This window comes from Drosophila miranda, chromosome XL (assembly GCF_003369915.1).
Source record: "Drosophila miranda strain MSH22 chromosome XL, D.miranda_PacBio2.1, whole genome shotgun sequence".
NCBI classification, from domain to species: Eukaryota; Metazoa; Arthropoda; class Insecta; order Diptera; family Drosophilidae; genus Drosophila; species Drosophila miranda.
In genome coordinates, this window is record NC_046673.1 from 18,124,949 (window position 1) to 18,152,071 (window position 27,123).

The following is a 27,123-nucleotide window of genomic DNA, read 5'->3' on the forward strand; positions in this document are numbered from 1 at the left end:
TGAATTTGATTTCACTGTGCGCTGGAGTGATGATTGCACTTGTTTGGTTTTCCAGTAATATTGTTATTTATTGCGGATCCTTTAATTACTTTCGCTGGCGAGAGCCAACTTAATTGCTGGGATTGTGTGGACTTCCGGTATCACTGGCCGCGGGCAGAACCGAGCAAATACCAGCAATGCAGAGCATAAGTGCGGCCAGTCGTAATTGGAATTTAAATCAAAAGGTAAACTAATTTGGCAGCCAACAGACAGGCCGCCTAGCCTCCTCCTGGTATTCTTGGCATCCTGGGCTGTCTCTGTACCCCCCTGACACCGCTCAATTGTCGCTGAAATTGAGGCACAATTTGAGGCGCGTTAATTATGCATGCCACAAAAAGGGGCATCAACTAGCGAGGGTGGCACTGGAGTTTCAGTCGGAGGAGCCTACAAGGGCGCTTCATGTGTGTGCGATTTGGGTCACACAAACAAAATCAATAGAGCGGGCTGCTCGAAGGGGACGGGCCGGGGAGCAGAACAACAACTGGAGCCGGTCTGAGCCGAGGCACAGGTAAATTGCTTTGGCCACTCGGGTGAACTCTAGCAGGAGGGGGATTTTCATTTATAAACAGCACAGTTTAAGCTATTTTTCAAATCAATTTTCAATTTCTATGCAAGAGAAATGAGACAAGAGACTGAAGCTAAATGGAATTTCCTTTTCTCTCTGTCGCTCTGTCTGTCTGTCTGTCTCTCTGAGATGCCAAATGGAAAGTTTCCGACTTTAAAGTTTAAATTCGATTTCAGCCAAGCGTTTAGGGCTGCCCGCATTTAAGCGATCTGCTGGCCCTTCCCCTAAATCTACATCCCTGCAAATCCCTGGTCCCGTCCACGACTGTGCCTCAGGCGTAAGTTAATTCGTTTGGACGGACCCTCGGACCGACCCTGATCGCCTCTGATGGCCGAGAGCACCAGAGGCCAAACCAGAAGTAGCCAAGGAAAGAAAGAAATACAAACACGAAATGAAATCAACATTTCTCAAAAGAGAGAGCTCGTTTTGGCCTTTTAGATACTCTCTACTGGAGAGGTATGAACGGAGCAGCAAAGCATTTGCCACGCACAGAGGGGGTCAGTCGACCAGGATCTGGTGTCGTTTCTGTTTCAGTGGCAGCTTTAGCACATTTGGAGGTCGAAGAGTGGCTGGGATGGGTATAGGCAAAGGCTAGGTATAGGCAAAGGCTAGATATAGGGTATTCAACACTACGGATTTCCCACTTCATCCATGTTGGTTGTTGCTTTTAACCGTTTTTGGTTTAACGCAAACAACGCAAAACAAAACAAAACAAAACAAAACGCAAAGCAAACACAATACCCTCCACTCCCCACTCTCCTCCACTGAGTCGGTGGCAGGAGTATGTGGCAAGGCAAAGGCGAGGCATTTGTATGTAAATATAAAAAAGTTCAAAGCACATACACTTAACGTGCTCAAACACGCACTAGTACACACTCACACACACACACACACACGCACAGAGAGAGAGATGGTAGATGGATTGGCTCACATGGCGGCTACTTGATGTTGCTTCTGGTGCCACAGATTTTGTTACGCTTCCCCAACACTTCGCCCTCACTCGGGCTAAGCGTTTGCTGAGGGGACCAGCGGCTAGGTGTATGGCGCAGACTGGGTGGCTTGGCATGTGGCATGCGGCATGTGGCACGTGCCACTGCATTCGAAGCGAGACCATCTGAAGTGCAAATTGGGTATCCATCGAACCATTGTTTGTCTGTTTTCCGGCATGCGAGTACTGGCTTTCCTTGCGGTAGTTTCAGTCCGCGACTATCTCCAGGCACTGTTTGCCCATTGAATTTTACTGTTTCATGTTGGATTTTTCCCATTGCCATTCTCCTGTATTTGATGGCAGTGCGTAGTCCGGCAGCGTGTTGGTGGTTTTTTGTTGATTTTTTATCGCCTGTAATTCTGTAATATTTTATGGATACTTTTTGAAGATTCTAGGGGTATTTGCTTGGTACTTAGCGGATACATCCGGCATTGGAAGCCTGTCGAGTACGTCTAATTGCAAACCACAACACAAGATAGTCCGACAACTTTGTCGTTGGCTGAAAGCCGTTGCTAAGTTGTTGCCACAGTCACTTCTACTTACATTCCCACTGGCACGCTCCGCCCCACCCCGCCCCGCCACGCTCCCTGTGGCAACAGCTACAGGCCCAACTTCCAAGTGAAATGCCCTAAGTCGGCCAAACAGAGATAGACTCCCAATGCCCCGCCACTGCGACACAGACACGGAGACAGCGACAGAGACGGAGACACATATTCGCACACATTCCGAGGACCTGTGTACACAGCTGCGGCTCATTTGATCGCTGGGCTTGGCCAATTGGCGGTGGAGAGGACTTTGTGGCCAAATATTTGCCAAAATGTTTGCTAATTTGACTGGAGCTCCCCCTTGCCACACGCCGCTCGTGTGCTTGTGTGTGTCCCGGGCGAAAAGTTGCCAAGACGTGAAGCAAAGTCCTGGTCTTTCCTTGGATCGACATAATTAAAACCGGAACGGAGGCCGCAGATGGAGAAGGAGTGCGAGCCTGAGTTGGTCACGAAACCGTTGCCTACTTATGCGGGCCCGGCACTCCAATCAACCAATCAATATCCGCCCAAAGAGCCCCAAATGGCCAACCAATGGCAATGCCACTAGCTAAATCTGATTTTTGACAGCCTTGGCCACTATTCGACGACTATAGAAAAGGTGTATTTGTGTATATGGTTTTGCCAGCTATGAAATTGCATTCTTAATTCCATAAATTCCATCCCACAGCGTAAACAGGTATGTCCAATCCTCTGGAGGATTTCTGTTCATCTGTTCATCTGTTCATCTGCAAATTGACTTGAATAATTCTTTGTGGAGAAATCTGTTATGGACTTGGACTGATGCAGTTGTGTTTCGGTTTTAATTGAAACCGCTTTACTGGGCTTTCTGGAACCCAAATGTGCCCCAAGGTGGGGGAATGGTCTGGCTGGGGCTGAAGCGTCTGAATCAATAAGCCAGTTTAAGGGCTGGATCTGGAGTTGGGTGCGGATTCGGGTTCGGGTTCAAGTGTGAAGAAGTTTCGGTTTTATTTGGCAGCCAACTAGCTCTTCAGGCTCCTTTTTGGCCATAAACAGGCCACTGTCCTGGAATACATGTGTGTGTGTGTGGATGTACGCAGTGTATGCTTCGAGCGCATAAATTTCCATTTAATGAGGGTGTGTGTGTGTTCATGGGTATCCCTTGTGTGTGTGTGTGTGAGGGTGGGAGCAAGCATTTCGCTTGTCAGCCCCGAAGACTTTGAGCCTGGCCAACAAGTTTGTTCCATTTTGCAGGGCGGCTGACATTTTGAGTTATTAATACACAGAGTGTCACACGCACACAAATGCAACAGGACTCACCTAGTCACGCATATGGACACATGGACATGGCCCACACATATCCCGCATATCAATATTTATCATGGTAATGGATAACTTATCGATTTGCATGGCCAGAGAAATTGAATTTCCCGCTTTCCCGCCTAGACCACTCTCCTCCAGCCTTACACTTTCTGTCTCTAATCCCATTCGGAAAGAATAACATTCTCCCTATGCCGCCTATAATCGTTTCTCTAAGATGCTTACAACAAATTCAGAAGAGTATCCCTAGTTTCCCTTTAGCCCTACCATCCCGCCCCTTTCAAGCCACATTCTTCGCATTGATCACAAAAACTGTGGCACTTTATTGAGTTTATTCTGACTGTAGGGGGATTTGCATAGCAGAAGAGACAGAAAGATTTGGCCACAACTGCGAGGCAGTGGCTGTGTGTAGGTTGTACATAAGTACCCGTAAATCCCCCAAAAGCCGCACCACTCTCCGTCTATCTGTGGCCGGCCCGGGGCATAAAACTCATTAAATTACAATAAATGGAATATGCCAAACACACAAGCGGTCCGACAGTCGACTCCACACCGGAAACGTACACAAGAAACGTAATAAGCGAGCCCCCAGAGTCGGAAGATGCGGCCACGTAAATAAATGAAAAAATTGAAAACTTAACAGCCAGAAAAGGCCGCGGGGCTCGCATGGACATACAGTGGGATGTGGGCAAATATTTAATTAATTGCACATTACCATGATATGAATATGAATAAATTAATTAAGTATGGCCCATTGGTGTCTTTTGATACCCTGCCAGGGGCAAGGGATATTCGATTCCAGACACTGATTTGTCTCATTTCTTCTTCAAAGACAAATAAGTAGGGGGCGCAGGGGCGGGGCTCAGTTAAATTATATTGAATATTTGATATTTAATCATATTAAGAGTATTTCTTTGTCAAAAAAACCTTTCCTCTGGCACTCCATTTGAGACGTATGTTTGATCGGGGATCTAATCTGACCATGGCAGACTTTTAATAGACAAATGAAAGCTCAAAGCGGGCAGAAATTAATAAATCTTTTTCCCAATTTGACTTTCAAACGGAAAATATAGTAAAATGCGGACAAGGCGACGACAAGTTGTGCATTCTGGCAGCCGAGTAGTTGAATTTGGATGTAGTTTAATTGAGTCTAATTTCTCTTCAACCATAATTGGAACTTTAAACAACAGTTCAAAGTGTTCTTCAAATCTGAAAGAGTTTCCTGGGGATATTGGGCTGGAATTTGGCTAGAGTTGGATTTAAATTGGGCTTAAATTGATTTATCAACATTTATTTTGTAACATGTAACATATTCCGCGAAACGCACTGTATATTTGCTGTATAATATGTAAAAAGGACACCTACAAAATTGTATATTTGTGAATGCGAGTCCCTACTTAAAAGCGACAATTGGCTGGTAGCCGAAACTCTATCGTATAGCCCGATGAAATCTCAAAGTCCCCATCCTATCGCATCCCCCCCTCCCAGACACACACACTGCCACCAATGCCCCAGCTGCATGCCACATAAAGTGGAAGAATTAACACAAAGGAAGTCCTGCCTGCGTGCCTTTCTGGCTTTCTGGCTTTCTGTCCAACTGTGTCAATATCGGTGTGTGTGGAATGAGAAAAAAAAAAACAACCAAATCATCATTTAACATTTGTGTACACAGCGACGCGAGCACAAAGGCTTTACGAGCCACTAAAAAAGGGACATCAAAATTACATAAAAAAGAAAACACAGCCCCAGGGAGCAGACGGGAGCTGTGCTTCGGCAGCGTGAAAAAAAAACTGCATTCACAGATACACAGGACACACAGCAGCAATAACAACAACAACAGATGCGATAATGAAAATGCTGCCCCAAAAATATACATAAATATACAGAAAATCGCTGGGGGGCCAATGAAGGCAATAAAAACGCCGTCCCCCCCAGAAACTGAAATCAAATGAAACGCACCGAAATGAGTCCCAGAGTAAAGAAAAGGGCTGCGATACCGAATCCGAAAAATTCATATGCACATCGATATTTTACATTGCCCTAGGATGTATAATTAAGCTGAACTTAAATCGTTTTTGGTTGGTTTTAAATCTGGTTCTGGTTTTGGTTCTGGTTAGATTTCCATTTCCCAGTCAACTTTGCAGTTCGCAGATATTTGTGTACCATGAATGTTCAGTTTTTACAAGCTGATATATTAACCATTGGTGGGTTTTCCTATAATTTCCTTTGCCAGTAAATATATTTTAAGAGGAAGCCAACAAATAGGAAAAAACGGAATGTGTAAGTATATGATATATGATATGTTTATGTGCTCAAATTGAAATCTCAAGGTCGCCATTGGTAATCGTAATTAAAATAATCCTCTATTGAAAATCTGAATGTTTAGTTGTTCAAATTAGACCAAAATTTGTACAAAAACAGTCTCCGGTGAACACCGGAGGCCATTGGCCTTCAATTGGATCGGAAACTATTTGTAAGCCTGCTACTTGGTTTTGTGCTAGAATGTTTAGTTCTTTCGGTTAATGAAAATCTAAATGTTAGCTGTATTAAATGTGCTATGATTTGGCCAAGACGGGAACTCCGGGGAACCCTGGAGTCCCCCTCCAATTGCCAGTTCCAAATTCCCCTATTTGTTGCGAATGTTTTATTGCGTCCAAGTTTGGTGTGAAAAGTCTGTGGAGACGTATAGAACTATCATTGGGTAACCAGCTTATTGTTTTTCCGCAATTACCCCGCCACTGTGTTTACTTCTCTGTGGCTCCTGCTTCTGCTGCTGCCGTTGATGGTGTTTCATTGCCTCGGACAATGCGACATTCCCCCAACGACGGCGGCACGGAACGGAATGACGGCAACAGGAGTACGAGGAGCACCAACTGTAACAAAACTAGATTGCGCCGCCTCACAGACTGTATCGAGCTACTACCCATCGGCGCTAGTCTGAGCTGTAGAAATCCCGTGTGCAAGCCATCAGCAGGCCCCATAGCAGCAGGAGCAGGAGGCGGAGGAGGACGAGCAGGACGAGAAGGACGAGAAGGACGGGAAGGACGGGAAGAGCGAGAAGAACGAGAAGAACGAGAAGGAGAAGACAGCTCGACAACATCGAGCTCGGCAGCAGGACAACGGCAGCTCGAACCATTAATGCTGGGCGCCCCTCTGTGGACAATCGCCCAGATAGAGGGGGCCGCGGTCTTAGACAGTCTCTATCGCTCCACGAGCTTTCATAGCGAGGAATGTCTACTGGATATGGAGACCGGGGAGGAGTTGGATATAGAAACGCACCGGCAGCAGCAGGAGGAGGAGCCGCAGAGGGCAAGGGAACTGGGCCAGGAGCACAGGTAGTTGGTCCATTATATACGACTAAGCAAAGAATCACAAGTACAAGTACAATCAAACAACTACAACACCAAACAATCACACCACATCAGGAGGCAGATACTCGTACACTCAAACAGATACAGATACAGATACAGAAAGAGAAACAGAAACAGCTGCAGATGTAGTTTGGGCCACCCGGGCGTATGCTTAATGTCCTGTTAAACAGCGAGGAGGAACAGCAGCAAACACACACAATAAAACCAGCAAGGATACGAAAAGCGAAAGAAGAGATAGTTTTAAGGGTCGAAGACTGCATACCTCCTCCCAGATACTTGTCATCCGATCTTCCGATCATCCGACCTGTTGGCAGCTCTCTCTGCTGTGAAGAAAGACCTGAAACAAGGGCAAGGATGCTGCTGCTGCTGCTGCTGCCGATCAAGACTATACCTACACACATACTTAATCTATACGTACACACATACATAAGTACATACATAAGTATATGCTCTGCTTAGCAAGAGTCCATTTAATGACATATCAAATCTACTCGTAACACTCTCTTTGAGGGAGTCTGCCACGAGTATTTAGAATGATTAAGCTAATGTAATGTCCAGCTCAATTGTATCCATTAGATACACACGTACATGTGCCACCTCCTCTATCTACATCTCCACACAGGAGAGTATCTTGTCCAGCTGAAGCGTCTCTCAGCATTGTTGGCCTGCTCAAGGGTTCCAGGACCTAATTCAAGTTAAACTCGACTCGAAATCCACTCGGCAAATCTGCTCACATAAATCAAGGCCCACAGCTTCCGTGACGCTGAGGGTGAGGGTGCGTCTGTGGCTGTGGTCTCATTAGCTTGCCACTTGTTGCATGCAAGACGGAAACAACAATGCGCACTTAATATCAATAAGACAATGTGTCAAGCCAAAAGTCAAGGTTCACATGGCTGATGGGAGTGGGAGTGGGAGTTGAAGTGCGGGAAGTGGGGGAGTGGATCTACTTGAGTACGCGACTTACCTTCCGCGGTTGCTGCAGCATCATCAGCGTTTGGGGGAAATTCGGCCAGCGAAGCAGAACGTTGGATTGGAGTCCCCAATGAGCGATAAGTGGATTAGGTAACCGCAAGTAGTGCTTAGCCCCAGCCCCCCGCCACAGCACAGACACCGACCCCGACACCGACAACAACACAGACACCGACTACCCGGCTTTCGAGTGGGGTCCTGGGGCCAAGTTGAAACTCAATTTGTAGGGAAATTGAGCAATTACTGCAAAGCGTTTTTCTAAACGGACGATACACTAATTGTGTGTCCGTGTGTGTCCGTGTGTGGGGCAGTGTCCGATTGATACGACAGCTAATTGTCGAGCATACATTAAAAGTTAATTGTTTCGATTGCCATTTTTTTCGAGTTTCCAATACGAATATTCAACCGCCACACACGCGATCCTGCCACATTGCATGTGGCATTCCTCTTAAGAACGGACGGACGGACGGACAGGTTCATTAAAATCTTAACGTTGGAATGCCCCGCGGACTTATCTACGGCTTGTACAGAGTACAGAGTACAGAGTACTCGTAATATACTGCATGTCAACTTGTCAGACTACTGGAAGTGGCCTGCTAAGTGGCAGGACAGGCTGGATCCATTTAAGCCAATTCCCTTGACAGCTTTGGGCGGTAAAAAAGCAGCTGCCCTTAAAGCATTCGTGCACTGGATTTATTAGCAAGGAAATAAACAATCCAGTAGGTGATCGGTATACTCGTATTGAGTGACTGTCAGGATTCAGTGATATGTGGCACAACTATTCGCTGGATGGCCATTAATCACTGGATGATGCCAGCGAAATGGCCAGAGGGGCTGAGGGGCTGAATAGTATAGGTATATTTATATATTTAAAGCACACGCAACTCCTGACAAGCGAATCAATCAAATTAGCCAAGAGACTTTCAGTCGCGCTCTCGCGATCTTCAGGCAGATGGACAGGACAGGACAGGACTTGTTCATACGCACCATTCAATCCACCGCAATGCAATTAAATCGGAGGAAAGTGCGGCTTGGGTTGGGGCCCAGATGGACGGTCAGATGACAGTCAACACTTGGCTTTGTCAGCAGGAGGGAAAAGTGGCCTTGGCTTTTGTTGACATTGTTTTCATTTGATTTACCTGTTCCCCATCACGACTGCCACATTGATTTCCGCATTATCCTTGATGCACAACCTCTGGCCAAGGCCTTGAGCTGTTAATTGGCTTACAATCACACCATGAAGACAGCAGTGGGCAGGCGACCACAGGCAGATCAAGTTCAGCCTCCTGGCTGGGTTAATCGATTGAATCGACCTTGATGGGGCACGGCCACGGGAACGGGCACGGACACGGACACGGCTTTGACCCGGATGCATTGACGTCCATTCATTGCATTAGCATCCTCCTTGCTCCCCATTAGTATACGTTTAGGGGTCCCCATCGGCTAGGCAAACAAGTCTGCCAGCTTAATTAACGACAATCAAGCAGAGCCACTCTTCATCCTCCATTGCCAGCATTGTGCTCCCTTTTATATCTGTCCTGCCACTCATCGCCTGTTTTCCAGCTCCACCTCTTTGCTCGGTGGCTACCCTCCGGCAAATTAAATTGGTATTTAAGTAGCCTGGGGAAAAGGAAAGGCTTGCCGTGATTGGCCTGCCCACTCATCCGAGTGGGGACCTAAGCCCTCTCCTCGACGGTCAGTGGGCGGGAATGCATCTCAAAGGCAGATACAACATTTTAATGTAACTTAAACTTGCATTTATGTACAAGCACTGCTGGATCTGGTTCGGCAGCCCACGATGCCCTTCGATGGAATAATCCATGATTTGGGGTCCCAGACCGTGGCAAATGAACCCGCCCTCGGAGCTGGCAGCCACAACCGTTAACCGAAACTTTTCCCATGGCTGCCATTTCCAAGGTAGCAGCTCCCAGAGGTGTCCAGAACAAACCACGCTCCGAAATTAAATTTTAATTATGAGCTTAACAAACACCCCACCCCAAAATCAGCCCAAACCAGGGATCTGTGCTCTTTACAGATGCTCCATTCATGCAGCTATATTTCCAATATAATTGCAACCACAGTGGCATCGCCCAGTCCCACATTCATTCAAAATCGTTTGGCACAAGTTTGACAAATGTTAAGCATAAAAGATAGGACAGGTCGGACAGGACTGTCAGCCAATTAATTGTTTGCAATTGACAATTTGCGGCGACAGTGGAACAAATGGCCAGGGGTGACGGTGGGGCCGGGGGGGGCAAAGTTTTCTATAAATCTACCATTCGGCGGTTTGGCGGTTTCCCGGTTTGCTGGTTTGTGTGGCAGCATCTGTTCGGATTGTGCACAAAGTTAGCCCGGATATACATGTAGAATAATTTCTCAACGCAAGTGTCTCCTGCACCCCTGCACGAAAGAACGATTTATCAAAGGAAATGTGGGGCACAATCTGCCCAGCACTGGGGGTAACAAGTCTTTGTGTATGCTGCAGAAACAATTTTAAATTTTCCCCTTAAGATTTTCCATTTGAAATGAAAGGACCTCCCAGATGGGTATCAGCAAAGACTATACAATGCCAAGATCCAATATCTTATATGGCATGAGCTACGAAGAAGTTGCTACGTCTCTGACCACCGTCGCCACCAGCCCCTAAGTCGGTCCCAAAATCCTGCAACAAATAGTCGAGATCTCGATCTTAGTCTGAGTCTCGAGCACCAGTTTTTTCTTTGATCCTGTTGCAATATCTTGGTATTTTATAGTCTTTGGTACAAGCCCACCTTTAAGTCAAAATATTCCTTAACCTCCTTTTCCAATTCCATGCCAAATAATCAAACTAACTTTAAAGGAGTCTAGAGTCTAGAAAACACCCATATCATCAATCAATTTACCCGTATTCTGGAGCACAGTTTCACTTACATAATTACTTAGTTCAGTTGCACGATTCTCCCTGCCAAGCCGCATCTGTGAGAGCACAGCCCGCTATAGAGAAAGTGAATTATCCTAGAGCAACTGCATTTTATTACTCTACTGAGCATATTCTTTTATTGGAAACTAGTTTATCTACATATTCCTTATAACTTTATTCTGTAATCGATAATCCATAATCTTAGACGATATTTTGAAACCATTTCTTTAGTATTTCGTCCACACTAATTTATTTATTTATTTGAAAGCAAAAGAAATTTTATTTGAATATGTTTGCATAATGTTCCGACCAACTAGATTTTAGTCATTTTTGTATTGCTATTAGAATTAGAACTAGAACTAGAGTTAGTATTAGGCAACATACGAGTCACTTGTATTATTCATCGACGCTCAGAATGTCCCCGTTTAGCCTGCGGAATGTGCTTCAGTAATGGTTCCCAAAGGGAAAGGACATCTTTTTGACTCAAATTCCTATTTGAATTCTGTTGAAATTAAATTTGCACCATTTTGATGGCGAATCATCAAAATGAAACTAATTAAAACACTTAGGCCAAAGAGCTGGAACCTAATTGGAACCACTCCCCACTCCCCGCTCCCCGCGGCCCGCACCCTGGTGCATGTGTCGCAGACTGTCCTTTCTTCCTGTCCCTGGATGGCGACAGGTACAGTCAGTTCGGGCAGGCATTCTAATTGAATATACTCGTATCTGGCATTTCTAGCATTTAGTTGCAAAGCCCACTTCATAAGTAGCCAACAAGGACGCACACCATTGCCATTGGCCATTGGCTGTGCAACATCGGCTAATTGCCCTAACTTCCCACGGCCGGTGGGGTAGCCACCGAACCTGACTAAGTATCTGTTTTAATGCTCAGCTAATGGGGTCAGTATGGAACTTTTTAAGTACGAGAACAAAATTCGAACAAGTGCGCCTAGGGGAAACAGTTTCCACCAAGCTTATTTTTTGATGAGCGGCCGAATGATTGTGCAGGACAGACAGTGTATGGCAGTGGGACCACTTTCAAACAATTTTCCAATCCTTTGTCGGCTCAAAAGCCCAATCTTTCCTTTCCCTGTGTGCCGCCTGCCAGGCCGTCCCTGACAGAAATCAATGAATGCCCGGACCACAATTCGAAAACGTCACCAAGGCCCACCAGGTCACACCGAGCAGAATTGACTGCATTTTAATGTAAAATGTAGGCCCTTGCGGAGTTCTCAGAAGTCATGTCGATTCGCCGGGGGGTGCCATGAGAGAATTCTGTGCCGGACATGTGTCGCAAACGACCGGCGATTGTGGCAGGCCTTTAATTGTACAACACATACGGCCTGAAATGCACAATCATTCTCAAGTGAAGTGTTTAATGTATGTTATTAGCTATTCAAAGAGGAAGGCATACGCGCCTTTCCTATGGCCCCGTTTGGGTCACGGCGGGTGGGCCCAATTAGTTGTGTTTTTCAATCGAACTGGTTGCAGCCATATTCAGCTGAAATAGTACCTTACAGGAAGATACTATCTACTTTCGCAGATCGGACAGCATCTTCATATTTCAAGCTACTTCATCTCCATGCAGCACGAAGCAATGTCTTAGAAGCTGAAGCATAATCATAGGACTTTAGAGCTAGGAGAAGATACCATTAGACATCGCTCTCGTTTTGTTATACCCTCTAATGTGTGTCTTCTTTGGCATTCCGCACAGGTCCATAGCCAGGGACGAGTTCGGAACGCAGCGCGTCTACAAGAAGACCTCGCCGAATTGCGTGCTGACTTTGTATCTGCCGACGCGCGAGATGACGCTCACCGGGGACAAGGCGGCGGTGCTACGCGGGATTCTCTTCGTGGACCCGAAGGCCATCCAGGGATATCGTGTGTATGCCCAGCTAACGCTGACCTTTCGGTAAGGCTAAGGCCATGGGCCCTGGCACCGGTCGTACAAGCATTCAACATCAGCAGCAACAGCAACATAAGCACCATCCGCAGAAGCAGCGACCGCAACTGCTCCGAGAAGAGTAACGGCGTGATGGAAATACGTTTTGCCCTTGAAACAGACAGCCAGGGACCGTCGGGATAGTTGACTGCCGGACTGCCGGACTGCCGGACTGTTGACTTTTAACTACTACTGACCGAATACTTGTCTTGGCTGTCAGCTCCAATGGGATAGTAACTTTTTCGCTGTTGCTGTTGCTGGCTATGCCGTTGCCGTTGCTGTTGCTGTTGCTGATGGTGGACGCTGGCCACGGGTGTTCGACTGAGTGTCCTTCTATCTTCGTGGTTCCTGCAGCTATGGCCGCGAGGATGAGGAGGTTATGGGCCTGCGTTTCTGCAACGAGGCCATCATGTCGCTGCATCAGATTTGGCCACGCCTCCAGGAGCCAGCCCCGGACTCGCTAAGCCCCTTGCAGGTAATCATCGTAATTGAAACAATGCATCTCTCTGCCCATACCGCCTCCTCCTCTAGCCACAGCTACTGCCCGGTGCACTCTCCTCCTGGACAGCGGCATCTGGCGACAATAGCAGCCATTGCAAGTCCTTGACCAGCCGTAGAGTGCAGTGCGGCAGATTAACGGGAAGGTTTGCCTGCCAAAATTGATGGCGGGGATGGTGGATGCCCCAAGGTCCCGCCACTCGCCACTCGCCACTCTTTTCGACTGCCCTCCATCAATCCATTCTTGCCAGACGCCTCACAGCACTGGCCCATCAATAATTGGTCCAATTACAGAGCCCTGCAACGCCATCACTAGCCACCTTGGCTTTGGTCCGGCCACTGCAGATTCTCTGCCTCCCAGGAGGAAAATTGGAGAGGGAAATGTGAAAATATTGATGCTGGGCCAGCTAAATTGAATAGGACAGAGACAGGGCCAAGGACATTACAGAACGGAACAGTATAGCCGTTGGGATGTCTGTCTTCAGTTTGAGTTCACCTGCTTACCAGCACTGACACTTCCGTCAATCTAGTTCAAGTCTCCATCTATGCTGACAAGAAACATAAACCTCAATCCAAAACAATTCGGAAAGATGTCAGATGCAGGGCATCAATGCTTGCCTTCAAATTGAATCAAGAAGAGTCACTCAAGAATGTTTTCAACTCCCTTCCGGGGACATACTCGACTGCACAATAGCTGAAATTTCTTCACTTTTCCACTTAGAGTATCCTAACATCGACTTGGCTCTCTTCCGATTGAAGTCTCTCGAGGTCTGCTACTCGGTCGTTGTCAATTTTTATGACCAAAACGTTCGATTCATCGATGCATCGCCATGGATTATGTAGGTCTGAGTCAATATATTCTCCCTGCGATGGAGAGAACCGCGGATGCACTTAGGCCGATTGAAAATCCATTCCATTTAACTAAAAGCCAAACAAGTGTCTGCGTATTCTTTTTACATTGTTTTCGGGGCCCCTCGACTCCAAGGGGGCCGAGCAAAAAAAAATTTCAACTTTCAGCTTTCGGTTCTTGTTTTTGTATTGAGTTTGACATTCACATTTCGGACAGGCCAGGCCGCAAGCCGAACCAATTCGGTTAGCCAAATGGCTATAGCCCACAGCTTCTGCATAATGGACTCCACCTTTAGGGTCCGGGACTCGGGACTGGAGGCGGTACAGACAACACAGATACACGATACACCCACACACAAGGGCACGCATAATTAAATAAATTTGATTTTAATAACCTACCGAATGGCAAGCCGACGGCGCACGGCGGTCCATCCAAAAATAGGCCTCAGCAAACAGGAATGGTGACAGGGAGCCAAACTTGTTGAGGGATCAGGCAGTGGCAGTGGCAGTGGCCGTGTCCGGGCATTGATAGATTGAGTGGAGCGCCAGCAAAAAGAGATTCCCAAATGATAGATTATAATTTGATGGCAGATGATGTTGCCCCGGCAACCAGCTGACCCAAGAAGGCGGTCAAGGAAAGCCCAAAGAAGAGCAGCGAAAGGTGTAAAAGCGGATCCGACCCCAACTCGAAGGCTCTTCGAGCAAGTCCCGGGACTGTGGCACTGGCACTGCCAAGGCTATCAAGTTTGATAGTTCATGAACTTGATTTGATTTCCTGCCTTGGAAAACTTTTGCCGCAAAATATTGCGAGTCTGAGCGCCAATCCGACTTTAAACGTCTTTGTGGGTGGCGTGGCGTGGCGTGGCTTGGAGTGGCTCTGTGTCCTTGTGGTTGGCTCTGCCGTTGCCTTGGGCAACCTGGGATACGCGTACACGTGCCAGCGATTAGTCGTGCAAATCCACCTTCGAGTACGAGTATATGCCCAAGTGAATGGATGTACACTGGAAGGAAAGAACTGGGAATCCAAAGACCATTACTGAAGCCAGCCGAATCCTTTCCAGAAGAGATATATGTACATATAGTGGCCATATTTCGTTCAGTGTACGCACAGATATATTTCTTAATAAAATATAATCAAATGCAAATGGAATACTCGAATGCTGGGTCAAGAAATAATACTCAAACAAACAAAGACTTAGACAAAGCCAGAGATACAGATACAGAAACAGACGCGGAGACGGAGACGGAAACGGAAACGGACGCTGAGACGGACGCTGAGACGGACACGAAGACGGACACTGGAGTCGTAGGTTATCGTTATCGTTTTCGTATTTCTTTTGGCCTTCTGGTAACAACACTGCGCCCGCAATGCATAATTATATATCTGCCTTTGACTAAACTTTGTCCCAAGCACAGCCTCCTCCATACAGCTCTCCATCAATGCACGCGTGTACCCATAGTAAATATGTATATTGTACGAGTACGCACCAGATGTGTATCGCGTATCGAAGTAACTGGCGCAATTATGCGGACTTCGGTGTCGTGTTTCGCCCTGCACCATTGGAAACCAATCAAGATGCTAAATCTCCATGCTACTACTGAATCTGGCCCTCTTAACCATACCCATCTTTCTCTCCCCAGGAGGCCCTTATGAAGCGTCTCGGAGGTGGCGCCCACGCCTTCACTTTAGTGCTTAACGCTCACTCACCACCAAGCGTTCAGTTGGTTCCGGCCAAGCGCTATTATGGGGCTCCAATCGGCACCAGCTACGATGTGCGTTGCTTCATTGGTAAGTGATTCGCGGGCGCTGCGGGAACCACGGGTCCAGCACGGGGGCACAGAGGCAGGTGTAGCGACACCGACGGGGACGAACGAAGGGGACATCGAAGGGGACACCCACGGGGACAACTACGGCGACAGACTCCGAACGTTGGGCGATAGTTTATGTTAGGCGATAGTGAGCTCTGCAGGGGGTTAGGTTTTGCTTTGGCTTAGCTAGGAAAGGAGATCTCCAATACCATCTAAAACACAATTATGAGTCATAATGTACCATCAAATGCAGGAGATAATACTCATAATTCATGCTCATTTGTAGCCAAAGGGGTCATGGCATATCTAGGGACAAGGCTACAGTGGTAGATCGTTTATAGAGCTGTCTCTACAGCAAATGGGGGGGGGACACGTTAATGGGGGGCTTGTATTCTGACTGTAGAATGTGGGCAACCTTTTTGGCTTTGAGTTTCCTTGGGAAGGGGTTACGATGGTGTACGATTGGGTGCGGGCTCGGACTGGACAGGAGACGGCAGCGGACTGGCTACGCTTGCAGCACTTATTTTCACTGTTGGAAACCCTGTTGTACTCACCTCAATCGACCCTCACTCATGTGCCATCCAAGATCGAGAAATGCAGCGGGAGAAGGTCCACATCACCTCGTACATGCGATGCCGCCAACTAGAACACTCGCCCGTCCAATGTATATGTATATGCATATGTATATATTGTGTACTCACTCGTCCTGGTATTCGGCCCGATGAGTGCCTTAAATGTTTGTGATTGATTTTCGTGTCGTTCTTTTGGTTTCTTTTATTTGTGTTGTATTTTTTGTTGTTTTTGGGCTCTTTGGAAAGCAGGCAGCCGAAAATAATACAAAACCAAAACAAAACAAAACAAAAAAATAAAAATAAAATCAATATTAAATACTTCCCCAAGGAGAGGCCCGCACCACATTCAGCTTCAGCTTCAGCTCCGACTCCGGCCTCCACTCAAATTCAGATTGAGATTCCGTTGATATTTTCCTTGTTGTCGGTCCGTGGACGGCGCCTGCGGCAGGGGGCATTCCCCACTCGTTTCCGAGGATATGCAATATCCTGTTCAAGGCAACTGTTGCGACCAAGATGACGAGTCCATCTGTGGACGAGTCTGGATAGTTCTGTCGGTAAAAGCCGCTTATCCCCAGCCTGCCTGCGCCTGCTCCTGCCCCACGAGCGGCCACTGATCCAATTGTGTCAACCTGCTGAACAGCCAGCACATCCCAGAGCAAGTCCAGGCCAGCAAGGAGGCGGAATGGCTGGCATGTGGACCTCTCGCACTCCCGCAATTATGTGGTTGACATCCGTAAGGTGACTGCTGGGTCAGCATTCGCCTTTCCGTAGGCCTGGAGCACGGAGCTGAACACGGAGGCGGCGGCGACCAGATGTCCGATGCGATGCGGTGGCCAACTGGCCATTGGTTTGTACAGTGCGTTTCAGATGTTTAAGCCAGTCCAATGTCAACTAAAGAACCATTATCCATTGATTTCCGATATTAATATGATTCGGAGACAACATTTCCTCCACTCTTTGAGCATTTTTCAGAGTTCCAATCGAGTTTATTTAGTATTTTTCCAGCACAAAGTATCTGTTACTGAATGGTATCAATTTTCAAAATGATTCAGCCAATGAGGCTATCCGTTTAAGCAATTACTATCGTAATCTGACTTATCGGAATATCAAAATAATCGAATTATCACAATCAATGATACCACTAATCGAATGGCTAAAAGTGCATTGTCAAAGGAGCACTGTCAGCCTTCTGCATTCTGCATTGTATCTGTTGCTGTTTTTGAAACGCACTGTACTGTATTTTTGTTTTTTGAATTTGAACCAGCTCTTGATCGTTCCCCCTCTCCATCCAACCCGTATCCGCAACCCATAGATGTCTTTGTCTACGAAGAAATGATACGTATGGAGGCCGTCCCTAAGAAAAGGCAGAGTCGTCGATTCTCTCGCCTTTGCGAATGCTGTTTTGCGTGTATGTGCACAGCATCCGACGAAGGTAATTAGATCGTCGGGTCGGTTGCGGAGCTCCGATCAGATCGGCTCCGATCGGTGTCGTGATCGTGATTATTCCGTTCCATTCCGTTTGGTTTTTGCAGTTTGGTGTTGTTGCTTTGCCTTGCTCTCCCCCTCTCTCTCTCTCTCTCTGTTTCTCTCTGTCTCTGTCTCTATTTTAAATTCTATTGTATTTCTGTCTCTGTTTTATTATTGTTTCTCTCTTTGCCCTTGCAGAATGCCATTTAGCTAAGAAATTTTACTCAAAAGTCCGTCCGTCGTCTATCCATCTGAAATTTGATATAAATATTCTTCTAAAAGATATAGATACACACCGAATCGAAAGTATAGAACCCGTAATTTATTCAACGAAACTCCAGCTCGGAATCAATTCAAGCTGCACTCTGCAAGGGTATCTGAAGCCTCGGCTCTCGAGGCTAGTACTTTCCGTATCTGTGTGCCGTTCGTGCCATTGTGCGAATGTGTGTGTGTGTGCTTGGATCTACGTATTTGGTTTTTCTTGATGTTGACTCTCCACTCCACTCTCCACGCCTCATCCTTATCTTTTCACTTGATCTACATCCTTCCATCTTTCCCCAGTATCTCTATCATTTCTGTGTGTGCCATTTCCATTTGTTCCATATTCCATGTGTATTTTTTTTTTTTTTTTTTTGCAGTCCGTTCTTGTGGCCGCTCGCCAGCCTCCAAACAGATGGCATTCCAAAGATTACAAAATATTACCTTATCATTTCTGGCATTCGCACAATCGACCGACAGTGTACGGACGCCCCTTGAACCCTCCCCTCCCGGACACGACTGAAATGAAAATTTGTATCACAAACACACACAAAAACCAAAACAGAAAAGACAATATTTGGCAACACTTTTTTTTGTTCCTCAAAATTTTGAGCACCGGCGGCGGCAACGACAGCGGCAGCAGCGTCCAGCAGCTCTCCCACGAGGCCAACCAACTAAAGTCTCTTTTTCTCTTTCCCTGTCTCTGTCTCCGTCTCCGTCTCCGTCTCTGTCTCTCCCTCTGTGTGTGTGTGTGTGTGGTTCGCTTCCTTGGCAACCTTGAAGCTGACAAGACCGACGAGAAGTTCCATCGGCGGGCGTCGGTCAAGATGGGGGTGCGGGTCATCTACCGCACGGACGTCTTTCAGCACTCGACCACCGAGCACTTTGCCACCTGCTCTGGCTGCCACCATCAGGCCGGGCGCAAGTCGTCGCCGCCGGCCGCACCGTCCAGCGCCACTCTCCCGGTCAACAGGGAGACCGCCGAGCAGCAGACCCAAACGCCGACCCATTCGCTGGGCTCCGGAACCGGATCCGTATCCGGATCAAAGTCGAAGGGCAAGTCCGAAAGGGGCGAGTCTTTTCCAAAGTTGCGCCTGTCGCCGAAGGCGTTCCGCTTCAGCGGCCGCTTTGGTCGCAGCAAGAGCGAGATCGAGAAATGCCCACCGGACTCGTTCCACAACTACAGCAAGTCCTTCCAGGAGGTGAGTGTCCCGAGAGTAGCTGCCGTTGCGGTCCTAATTTGTGCCAATCTGTGTCCTAACAGCATCACTGCGACTGCATGTTGGCGCCTTTCAGCGGAGCCGGGGTATCCGGGGGCATTGGCAGCATCACTCTGGGACCCGACGGCGGGCCGCAGGGCTCCGTGGACAAGCCGTTCCTGCTGCACGACGGCCGGGTCGGACTAAAGGCCAGCCTGGACAAGGGCTGGTACACCCACGGCGAGGACGTCAATGTGACCATTGAGATACGCAACGACAGCCGCAAGACGGTGCGCAAAGTGAGGGTGAGTACGCGTAACGACTTTTGCCTTTTGCTTTGCTCCACTTCCCCACTTTCCCACTTGTCCGTGTCCTTGTCCTTGTCCTCGTAAAGTCCTGTGTCCTCTGTCCTATTTCCACACTCTATTCCTATTCCACTTGGCCATTTATTTACGCTCTTTCCCAGTCACTGCCATGCCTAACAATGTTGCATTCATGACTATCAATTCATATAACGTATACGCAGTGTGGTGCGGCCGCTGGTGCGGGTCCATTGCAAAACTGTTGCGTTTTGGTCTAATCATTAAAAATGCAAAGAGAACTGCAAATGGTGGTAATGGTGGCTGAGAACGAGCGCACACCTAATGGCTGGTTCAGGTTGCGCTTCCTCCCCATTTGCCGCTGTCAATCAACGGAATTATGTGCATCCTCGCAATCGCATTGGGACTGTGATTGGGATTGGGGCCATGGCATTGCACAACACACACACACACACCCCCCCATGAAACAGGCATAAAAACGGCGTTGGCATGCATACCAGCATATCACCAGGGAGAGATTGAGGACGGGCGAGAAATTGAAAGAGGCAGGAACGTGGTGAAAGGAGCACCAGGAACAATACGGATGGGTGTCAGGGTGGGCGCTTGGTTGGGCACCTGCATCGAGTACCGGGGTCATGTTATGACAGTAAATCAAACAGTTGCCTTGGGTCCTGAGGCCCAGTGCCCGGGCCAGTGCCAGTGCCAGACCAGGGCCCAACTCAGTTACAGCTACTGTCAGTGCAAAATGGATAGCGATGTGGCTGGATCTGCACCACTAACCTCATCATCATCTTCCGAAGCCGTACTATTTAAATATTTGGCAAAGCAATGACTCGTGCCACAAAACGAAGGGAACAGAGCCTTCAAACAAGCAGGCAGATGCGTTTCAATCTCTGGCATTTATTCAAGTAAAAATAATGCAACCAAATGAGAAAAAAAACGATGTAAAGGCAAAGGCAAAGATGAATCAACTGCCCTTCAGTTATGTCATTAGAAGCAAGCTCCGCTCTGCATTGAATGCGAATCGAGTGTTATGCAACAAGTTTGAGTTCCTTTGGGTACTGTGATGTGCATATGAAAAGATTACCCATACGCACTGGGGAACAAATCAGGCAGAGGGTCGTATTAATCTCCAGGCCAGGGCAAAGCTGAAATGAAAATTGTGTTTATACACTTTGTGGTGATTTTCCACACATACACAAAACCTTCAGCTGCCTTTTCTCTGTCTCATCTATATTGGGCCCCGAAGGGCGGTGCGTTCTATGTGGCTTCCCTTTTTCGCAGCCATCCTCGAGAACCGCTTTGACTAGGCTCTCTTTCGCTCGGAGAAGGCTTGGGATTTCCCTGCTGGTCGATTATTTTCATATTTTCACTCATTAGTCGTGCATCATCCGGCCTTCGATTGCACATTTATTTGGCTCTGGCTACCCTGGTTAGGGTAGCAGGTCAGTGGGCAGGGAGACTTTATGGCTAACTGCCCGCAAATTGGTTGGCAAGAAGCCAAAAATCAGGTTACGCCCAACTGCCGTGCCGTGCCGGGCCGTGCGGCTCCTGAACTTTCCTTTTAATTACGCGCCGGATATTACGCATTCAAAGAGTGAGGACACAATGGAGGGGGCTAAGGAGGGCTAAGACTATGAAAAAGAGACACAAAGCAACGGCCACAATTGAATGACAAACTGTTGGAAAATGGAACTGGAAGCTAATGAAAAATGCATAATGCAAGAACACGACTCAAGTCTGAGTGAAGAAAACGGCAGCAGGAAGCCAGAGGCAAGAGGCAGGAGGCACGAGGCAGGGAACTGGGGGCACAGTCCCAGGCAGACTGGAGGCGAAGCTAGTGTATCCTGAGGGCCGGACTTGAGTGCGCAGTGGAAAATGTTTCATGGTGCTGGCTGTCAAATGTTATTGTTTATATTTATTGTAACCGCAGTATTTTCACAGCGCATTGTTCATTGATGATGAAATTGATGAATGGGACACACTAGACGACACAGACACAGACACAGACATCCACATCGATAAAGTCGGAGACAGGACACAAGTTATGACATTTGCACATATGGAATTGACTTGCCAGCCAGCGTAAATAGTCCCCAAGCTATCAATGGTACAATGTATCGAAAAACGTGCAGATGTGGAACTGCTCCAGGACTCGGAGGCCATTTCTGGTTAGTTCGAAGAAAAACACGGGCTGAAAGGTGGCGGAAATGCGCATGCAATTATAATCTGTTAGAGGCAGGTCCCTGATGTCGGTGACTAGGCTAGGAGCCACAGCAGTCAGTCAAAGGGAAATCGCTGCTTCCAAGCACGAAGACAAGAATTTAGACCATATGGAATAGTTGTGAGGTTGAAAGGGGACTTTCCATTTGCCCAGAAAGAGGCTACAACCGTTGGGGTTTATCTGTGTTATCCAGCTTATGGATGCCACATATTCCATATTCCACACGAAATAAAAGCTGACACACACTCGTATGGAAAAGTAAATGGTATTTTCATTTGAAGTTGGCGGTTGTCCTGTTCTGGCCCTGACACTCTGGCCCCCCCTCACATCTCTTATGCAGTCGCATTGATTCGATTTGATGGTGTCCTCTGTTTTCCAAGCAGCAGGAAAGTATGCTATACTTTTTTTCGGCTACCGCTCTTTCCTCTTCGTCGTGCACTTTGCGCTTTATTAAATATGTATATTTATGGCTGGCTGTGTGTGTGTGTGCCTGCGGGGAAGCTCTGAATGCTGAATGCTGAAATTGCTTTGTACTTGTTCGCCATTAAATGTGAAAAGTTACCCCAGACGTGGGGACACTGCCGAAGAAAGAGGGAAGCCTGAGAGCATGAGCAGTCCAATGGAAGGTGCGGTCTTTAGCTAGTTCGGACATTTGCTGTTCAATTTCGAAACACGAGCAGAGGCAGAGAAGCCGGCCACAGCAACAAGTCCTTGGGGCAGCCAAAAAGTCAATCGAATACAAAATGCTTTTGGACCAGAGCCAATTGAAAGTCCCGCAAGTGTGGCATAAAAGAAATATCCGCATGTCTCGTTGGGGGCAAAAAGAACATTTAAATGTTGCATGGAAATGAGAATTGTCGGTGAAAGACCGTGATTTCTCGATTCGTTTAAAGAACGCGCTGGAAACCCATTGAAGGAGTTTGTCGAGATTAGATCTCAGGCCCGCATCCAGCTATAGAAACCGGCCCAGGCAATGCCTGCTTATTGTAAATCAAATCAAATCGAATGAAATGGAATGGCACCGAAGCAAATCAAATTGAATTGAATTGAATACCCGTACAGTTTTCGCCCTTGAAGTTTTTGCAAATGAGTCACCAGAAATGTAATTTTTGGTCAATTTCTTAGTCCTGAGTCGGCGGTAAGCTCTTTAAAGAGTCCATATTCTGCCTGGAAAAAATCGATGAAGGCACAGTTTGCTTGGCACAGATTGGCCGTAACAGGTATTAAAAGCCGACATTGATAGGCCGCCAATAAGTGAAACCATTCCGGGGTTTAATTTCTTTCTCTCCCATGTGTTTTCGATCCTGTTTGTGGCTGGGTTTCCCTGCATGGATACTCGTATTATTACATGGCCACTTGAATGGACGGTAATTGAGTGCATTACCGTTGATTGGGCGGGAGATTGGGAGACTGAGCCAGGGCCAATAAAATAATGCTTGACATTGCTGGCGCTTGTCCAAAGCAAACAGGACACGGCCCAGCCTTCGGACTTTGGTGGCTTCAGAATGCCCTTGACGAGCAGTCCATAAGGCGGAAAGGGACCCCAGCTCGGAAACAGAAGGACTCCACGAAAGTTAGAGCATTTATTTGCTCCTCCCTGGTGGCTTATGTGGATCTGCAATGACTCTTGTCACTGTCTCAATGACCTTCTCACACACACATCTCCAACGCCTCATCTCCACTCATCGCTAACGTTCTCTGTTCTGTTCTCGTTGGGGGGGAGGGACAGGTCTGCGCCATTCAGCATGTGGACGTCTGTATGTTCAACAATGGGAAGTTTAAGAATGTTGTGGCTGACTCGGAGCAAATCTCGCCGCCGGTGGACCGTACCGTAAGCCCGGGTGCCACGGTCAATTCGGTGGTGGTGTTGCGGCCCCAGCGCGGCCAGACCAAGAACTGGATCGCGCTGGAGGACTCTCTGCAGCGAAGCACCGAGCCGGACGAGATCACTGGGGAGATAGCCGCCTCGGCCATACGGCCACCCCACTATGTTGTACCGAACGTGCAGCAGGCCGGGCAAGCCCTGCCCAGTCCGGCCATGGCCATGCCCAGCGCCGACATGCCGCCACAGCAGGGGAACGCCACCACCACGTCGACGGAGGATCGGAACATCTTCGCCATCTATGTGTCTTACTACGTTAAGGTGAAGCTCACTCTGAGCAGCATGGGTGGCGAACTGTCGTTAAAGCTCCCCTTCGTACTGGTGCACGTGGATGAGACCAGGCGCCCGGGCTTCGCATCGGCCACCCTCGGCGAGCTACGCATCGAGATGGAGAAGCTGGCGCTCCACGACGCACCCGCCGGGCGGCGTGCCAGCCGCCGCGATCCCCCCTTGGGGGCGGAGAGCGCGGACGGACCGTCCACCAGTGCCGCTGCCACGGCCAGCTCGTCTGGAGGTCACCTCGACCGCATCGAGTCGGCGGACGACGAGTTCCACATACACATTCCAGTAGCTTCCGCCTCGCACAAGCGGCGACTGCAGCGCAGCGAGACCCTGGCCAGGGATCTCGAGGAGAGCGATGAGCACTTGGCCGAGCCGCTCGAGGACCAGGAGGAGCACATTGTCCAGATCCATCCGTCGCAGGAGCCCATCCGGGTGGAGAGAGCACAGCAGACGGATGACGAGCAGGAGCGGGCTCAGGCTCAGGCTCAGGCACCTGGCGCCGAGACTGGGGCCGTGCCCAAGTCCACAGATGTCTGATTCTGATTGTTGTCCCAGATGTTTGCCAAGCGCAAGAGAAAGCCATAGGGGTGGGGGGTGGGGATTGGCAGAACGTGAGCGGACTAGCGTACGAAGGGTAATGGATGGTTAGGGGGAGTAGAAGGGCAGCAGGGGATGAACAGTTGAGGCGTAGAGGAGTAGCAAGGGTCAGAGGCCAGAGCGAATGGGCAGAAGAAAGGCTGAGAACGATGTGAAGGGTAGACAGGGGGTGCAAATCTAAGTAGTATTAGCCATTAACTATATTTCGAATAAACACAAAAAGAAAAACAAAACAAGTTTCAGTTTCGGTTTCAGGAGCCCAGGACTCGGAAGAGTTCCAGGCTAACGCCCAGCTCAGAGGTTGAGAAATATGTTAATCAAATAAAATTAAGGAGACCCACATATGGTTTCCACGATTGAGACATGCGATTGAAAGACTTTAGTCGGTGTAGAATTAGGAGCTGAAACCACACAGAGAATTCCAGGCTGCCAGGCTGCTAAGATTCGAGGATCGATCGAGTGGAATGGAGTGGAGTGGTATTCGTTTTCAGAGTATTTATATTAGTTATGGTGGAGGTCCTACAGTGTTTAGACAATGAAAACCAGGTGAAATTTTTTTGATTCGAGCTAGGATTTCAGTCGAAACTGGATAAAGGATGCGGAATGCAGAATGCAGAATGCAGGATGAAGGTGGAAAGCAAAGTCGAACTTGGCGTTGAAATACCATAGAAATAGCATCTGTGGATGGTACGTGGATAGAGCTTAGTCATAAGATAGTAAGCTAATATGTATGTGTAAGAGGACATCATTGGATGTTCGATAGTTGATATTAATCCCAATACAATGCAATGCAATGAATTTATGATATTGCTGACAAGATATACATAATTGAAATGAAATTGGAAATCGCTTGGATCTAATCAGAGAATCATGGCGTAAATACCATCTGTGTCGAATGGAAATTGAAGAGAATTGGTGGCCAAACCAACTAAACTTAATCAACCAATACTAAATAATACCGTACGGTACTGTACGGTACTGTACTGTGTGTTTTTTTAGACTCGTAAGTGAATGTGTAGTTCAATGAAATACAATATCATATACAATTCTGATTGATGTGCAACTAATACTACAACAACTACTTATACTAATATACAAGAAGAAAACAATTACAAGTACAGCCACAATATACAAGTCCCACACAGATACATACATGCATACAAGCAAGAAATAAGTATTCTATAGAAATCTATGTCTACAATATACACATATACATATGTAGGTACTATATTGTATTCCATACTACAACTATTTTATGTGTATTTACAAAACGACAAAACGACAAAACAAAGAAAAACTAATTACGAAATAACCAATACAAAGAAGCCAACAAAACAAAAAATAGTATACAATTTAGTGCTCGTTAAATACGAAATACGAGATACAAATACCTAAATCTAAATGTGAAAATCTTGTTGCGGTTTCAAGCAAATGAACGTATTTACAAAACAAAACACACACAACACCTACATATGTACATCCAATGGAAACAATCGCATATCGGTGCGGGTTCAAGGGCCCCCAGACCCTCAGAGGTCCCGGCCCAACTCAACCAGAATTGAATTCAATCTATGAATTAATTAATTCAATTAGGAAATGCAAATCAAGCACGAGCACAGGCAAAACCAAAGCAAAGCCAAACCAAACCGAAAACCAAACCAAAAATAAAAGCGCGTGGAGGTCGACGAGGCATAGAGACAGAGGCCGCCCACATTCATAATCGAGAATATGATTCATCATAGTGCAGCTGTACTGTAGCCAGTGCAGGGACGAATTTTCGGAGAAGCTCCATCTCGGTGTACTACGACCCAGAACAAACGTCTACAATAGCTATAGTTTTTGAAAGTTTATTGAAGCCTCGCGATGCTTCGATGCAGGCCATTTACCCAAATCTGCCCGATTGAGTCCCTATATTTGTGTCCTTTGGATGTGTCCAGAGGTTGATATACGAGTGTGTAGTCTGGGATATGGCCTGGTCCGAACCATCAACAATGAAGCACAAAACCAAACACGAAAGTAAATTAATGACGATTTTAAATGCATATTCATATGAATTTATCCAAAATCCAAGTACATATATGTAAGTGTCTAGAGAGTTATTGGGCAACACAAAACACACGACACGAAATCCATTGAATAAGCCAGAATTTATGAATTTAGCCAGGTTGGGGCGCCTGTTAACGGAGTAAACTCCAATTAACAATTTAGCTAGAGAGCCAACCGACATGCACACACATACATATATACTCATATTAGACAAGCTATACTCGTACATAGATTAGGGGCAAATACTCGAACAATAAGGAATACATACATAAAGAATACAGAATAGTAATACAATAACCGATACTATAGCCGTTCATTGTCGTTCATCGTTCATTGTTATCGATGTGCATTTTTTTGTGTGTGATTTCAAAAACAACTATAAATCTATATACAAGTAAACATATGTGATGCATTTCTATGAGTACACTGAGGATGGAGATCCTACTTCGCATACACTTGGGCATACTCTATATACAAACAAAGGTATACACGGCAAAAGCAAAAAGAACTATATTATTATACAT

At 47.2% G+C, this 27,123-nt stretch overlaps 1 protein-coding gene across 5 annotated transcripts in view; it reads left to right on the plus strand.

The window, feature by feature from the left end:
• Positions 1–26,793, plus strand: part of LOC108165082 — a 44,828-nt gene extending 18,035 nt beyond the window's left edge. For 2 of the 5 annotated variants that reach the window (XM_033393103.1, XM_033393104.1), the window contains exons 3-10: positions 6,271–6,750; positions 12,369–12,566; positions 12,951–13,071; positions 15,585–15,732; positions 17,589–17,756; positions 18,833–19,251; positions 19,314–19,553; positions 23,522–26,793. In XM_033393103.1, coding sequence (XP_033248994.1) covers positions 6,271–6,750; positions 12,369–12,566; positions 12,951–13,071; positions 15,585–15,732; positions 17,589–17,756; positions 18,833–19,251; positions 19,314–19,553; positions 23,522–24,493 — 2,746 coding nt within the window. In that variant the 3' untranslated portion in view covers positions 24,494–26,793. The other 3 variants (XM_033393110.1, XM_033393119.1, XM_017301133.2) reach the window with 3 other exon arrangements.
• The last annotated feature ends 330 nt before the right edge of the window (positions 26,794–27,123 follow it).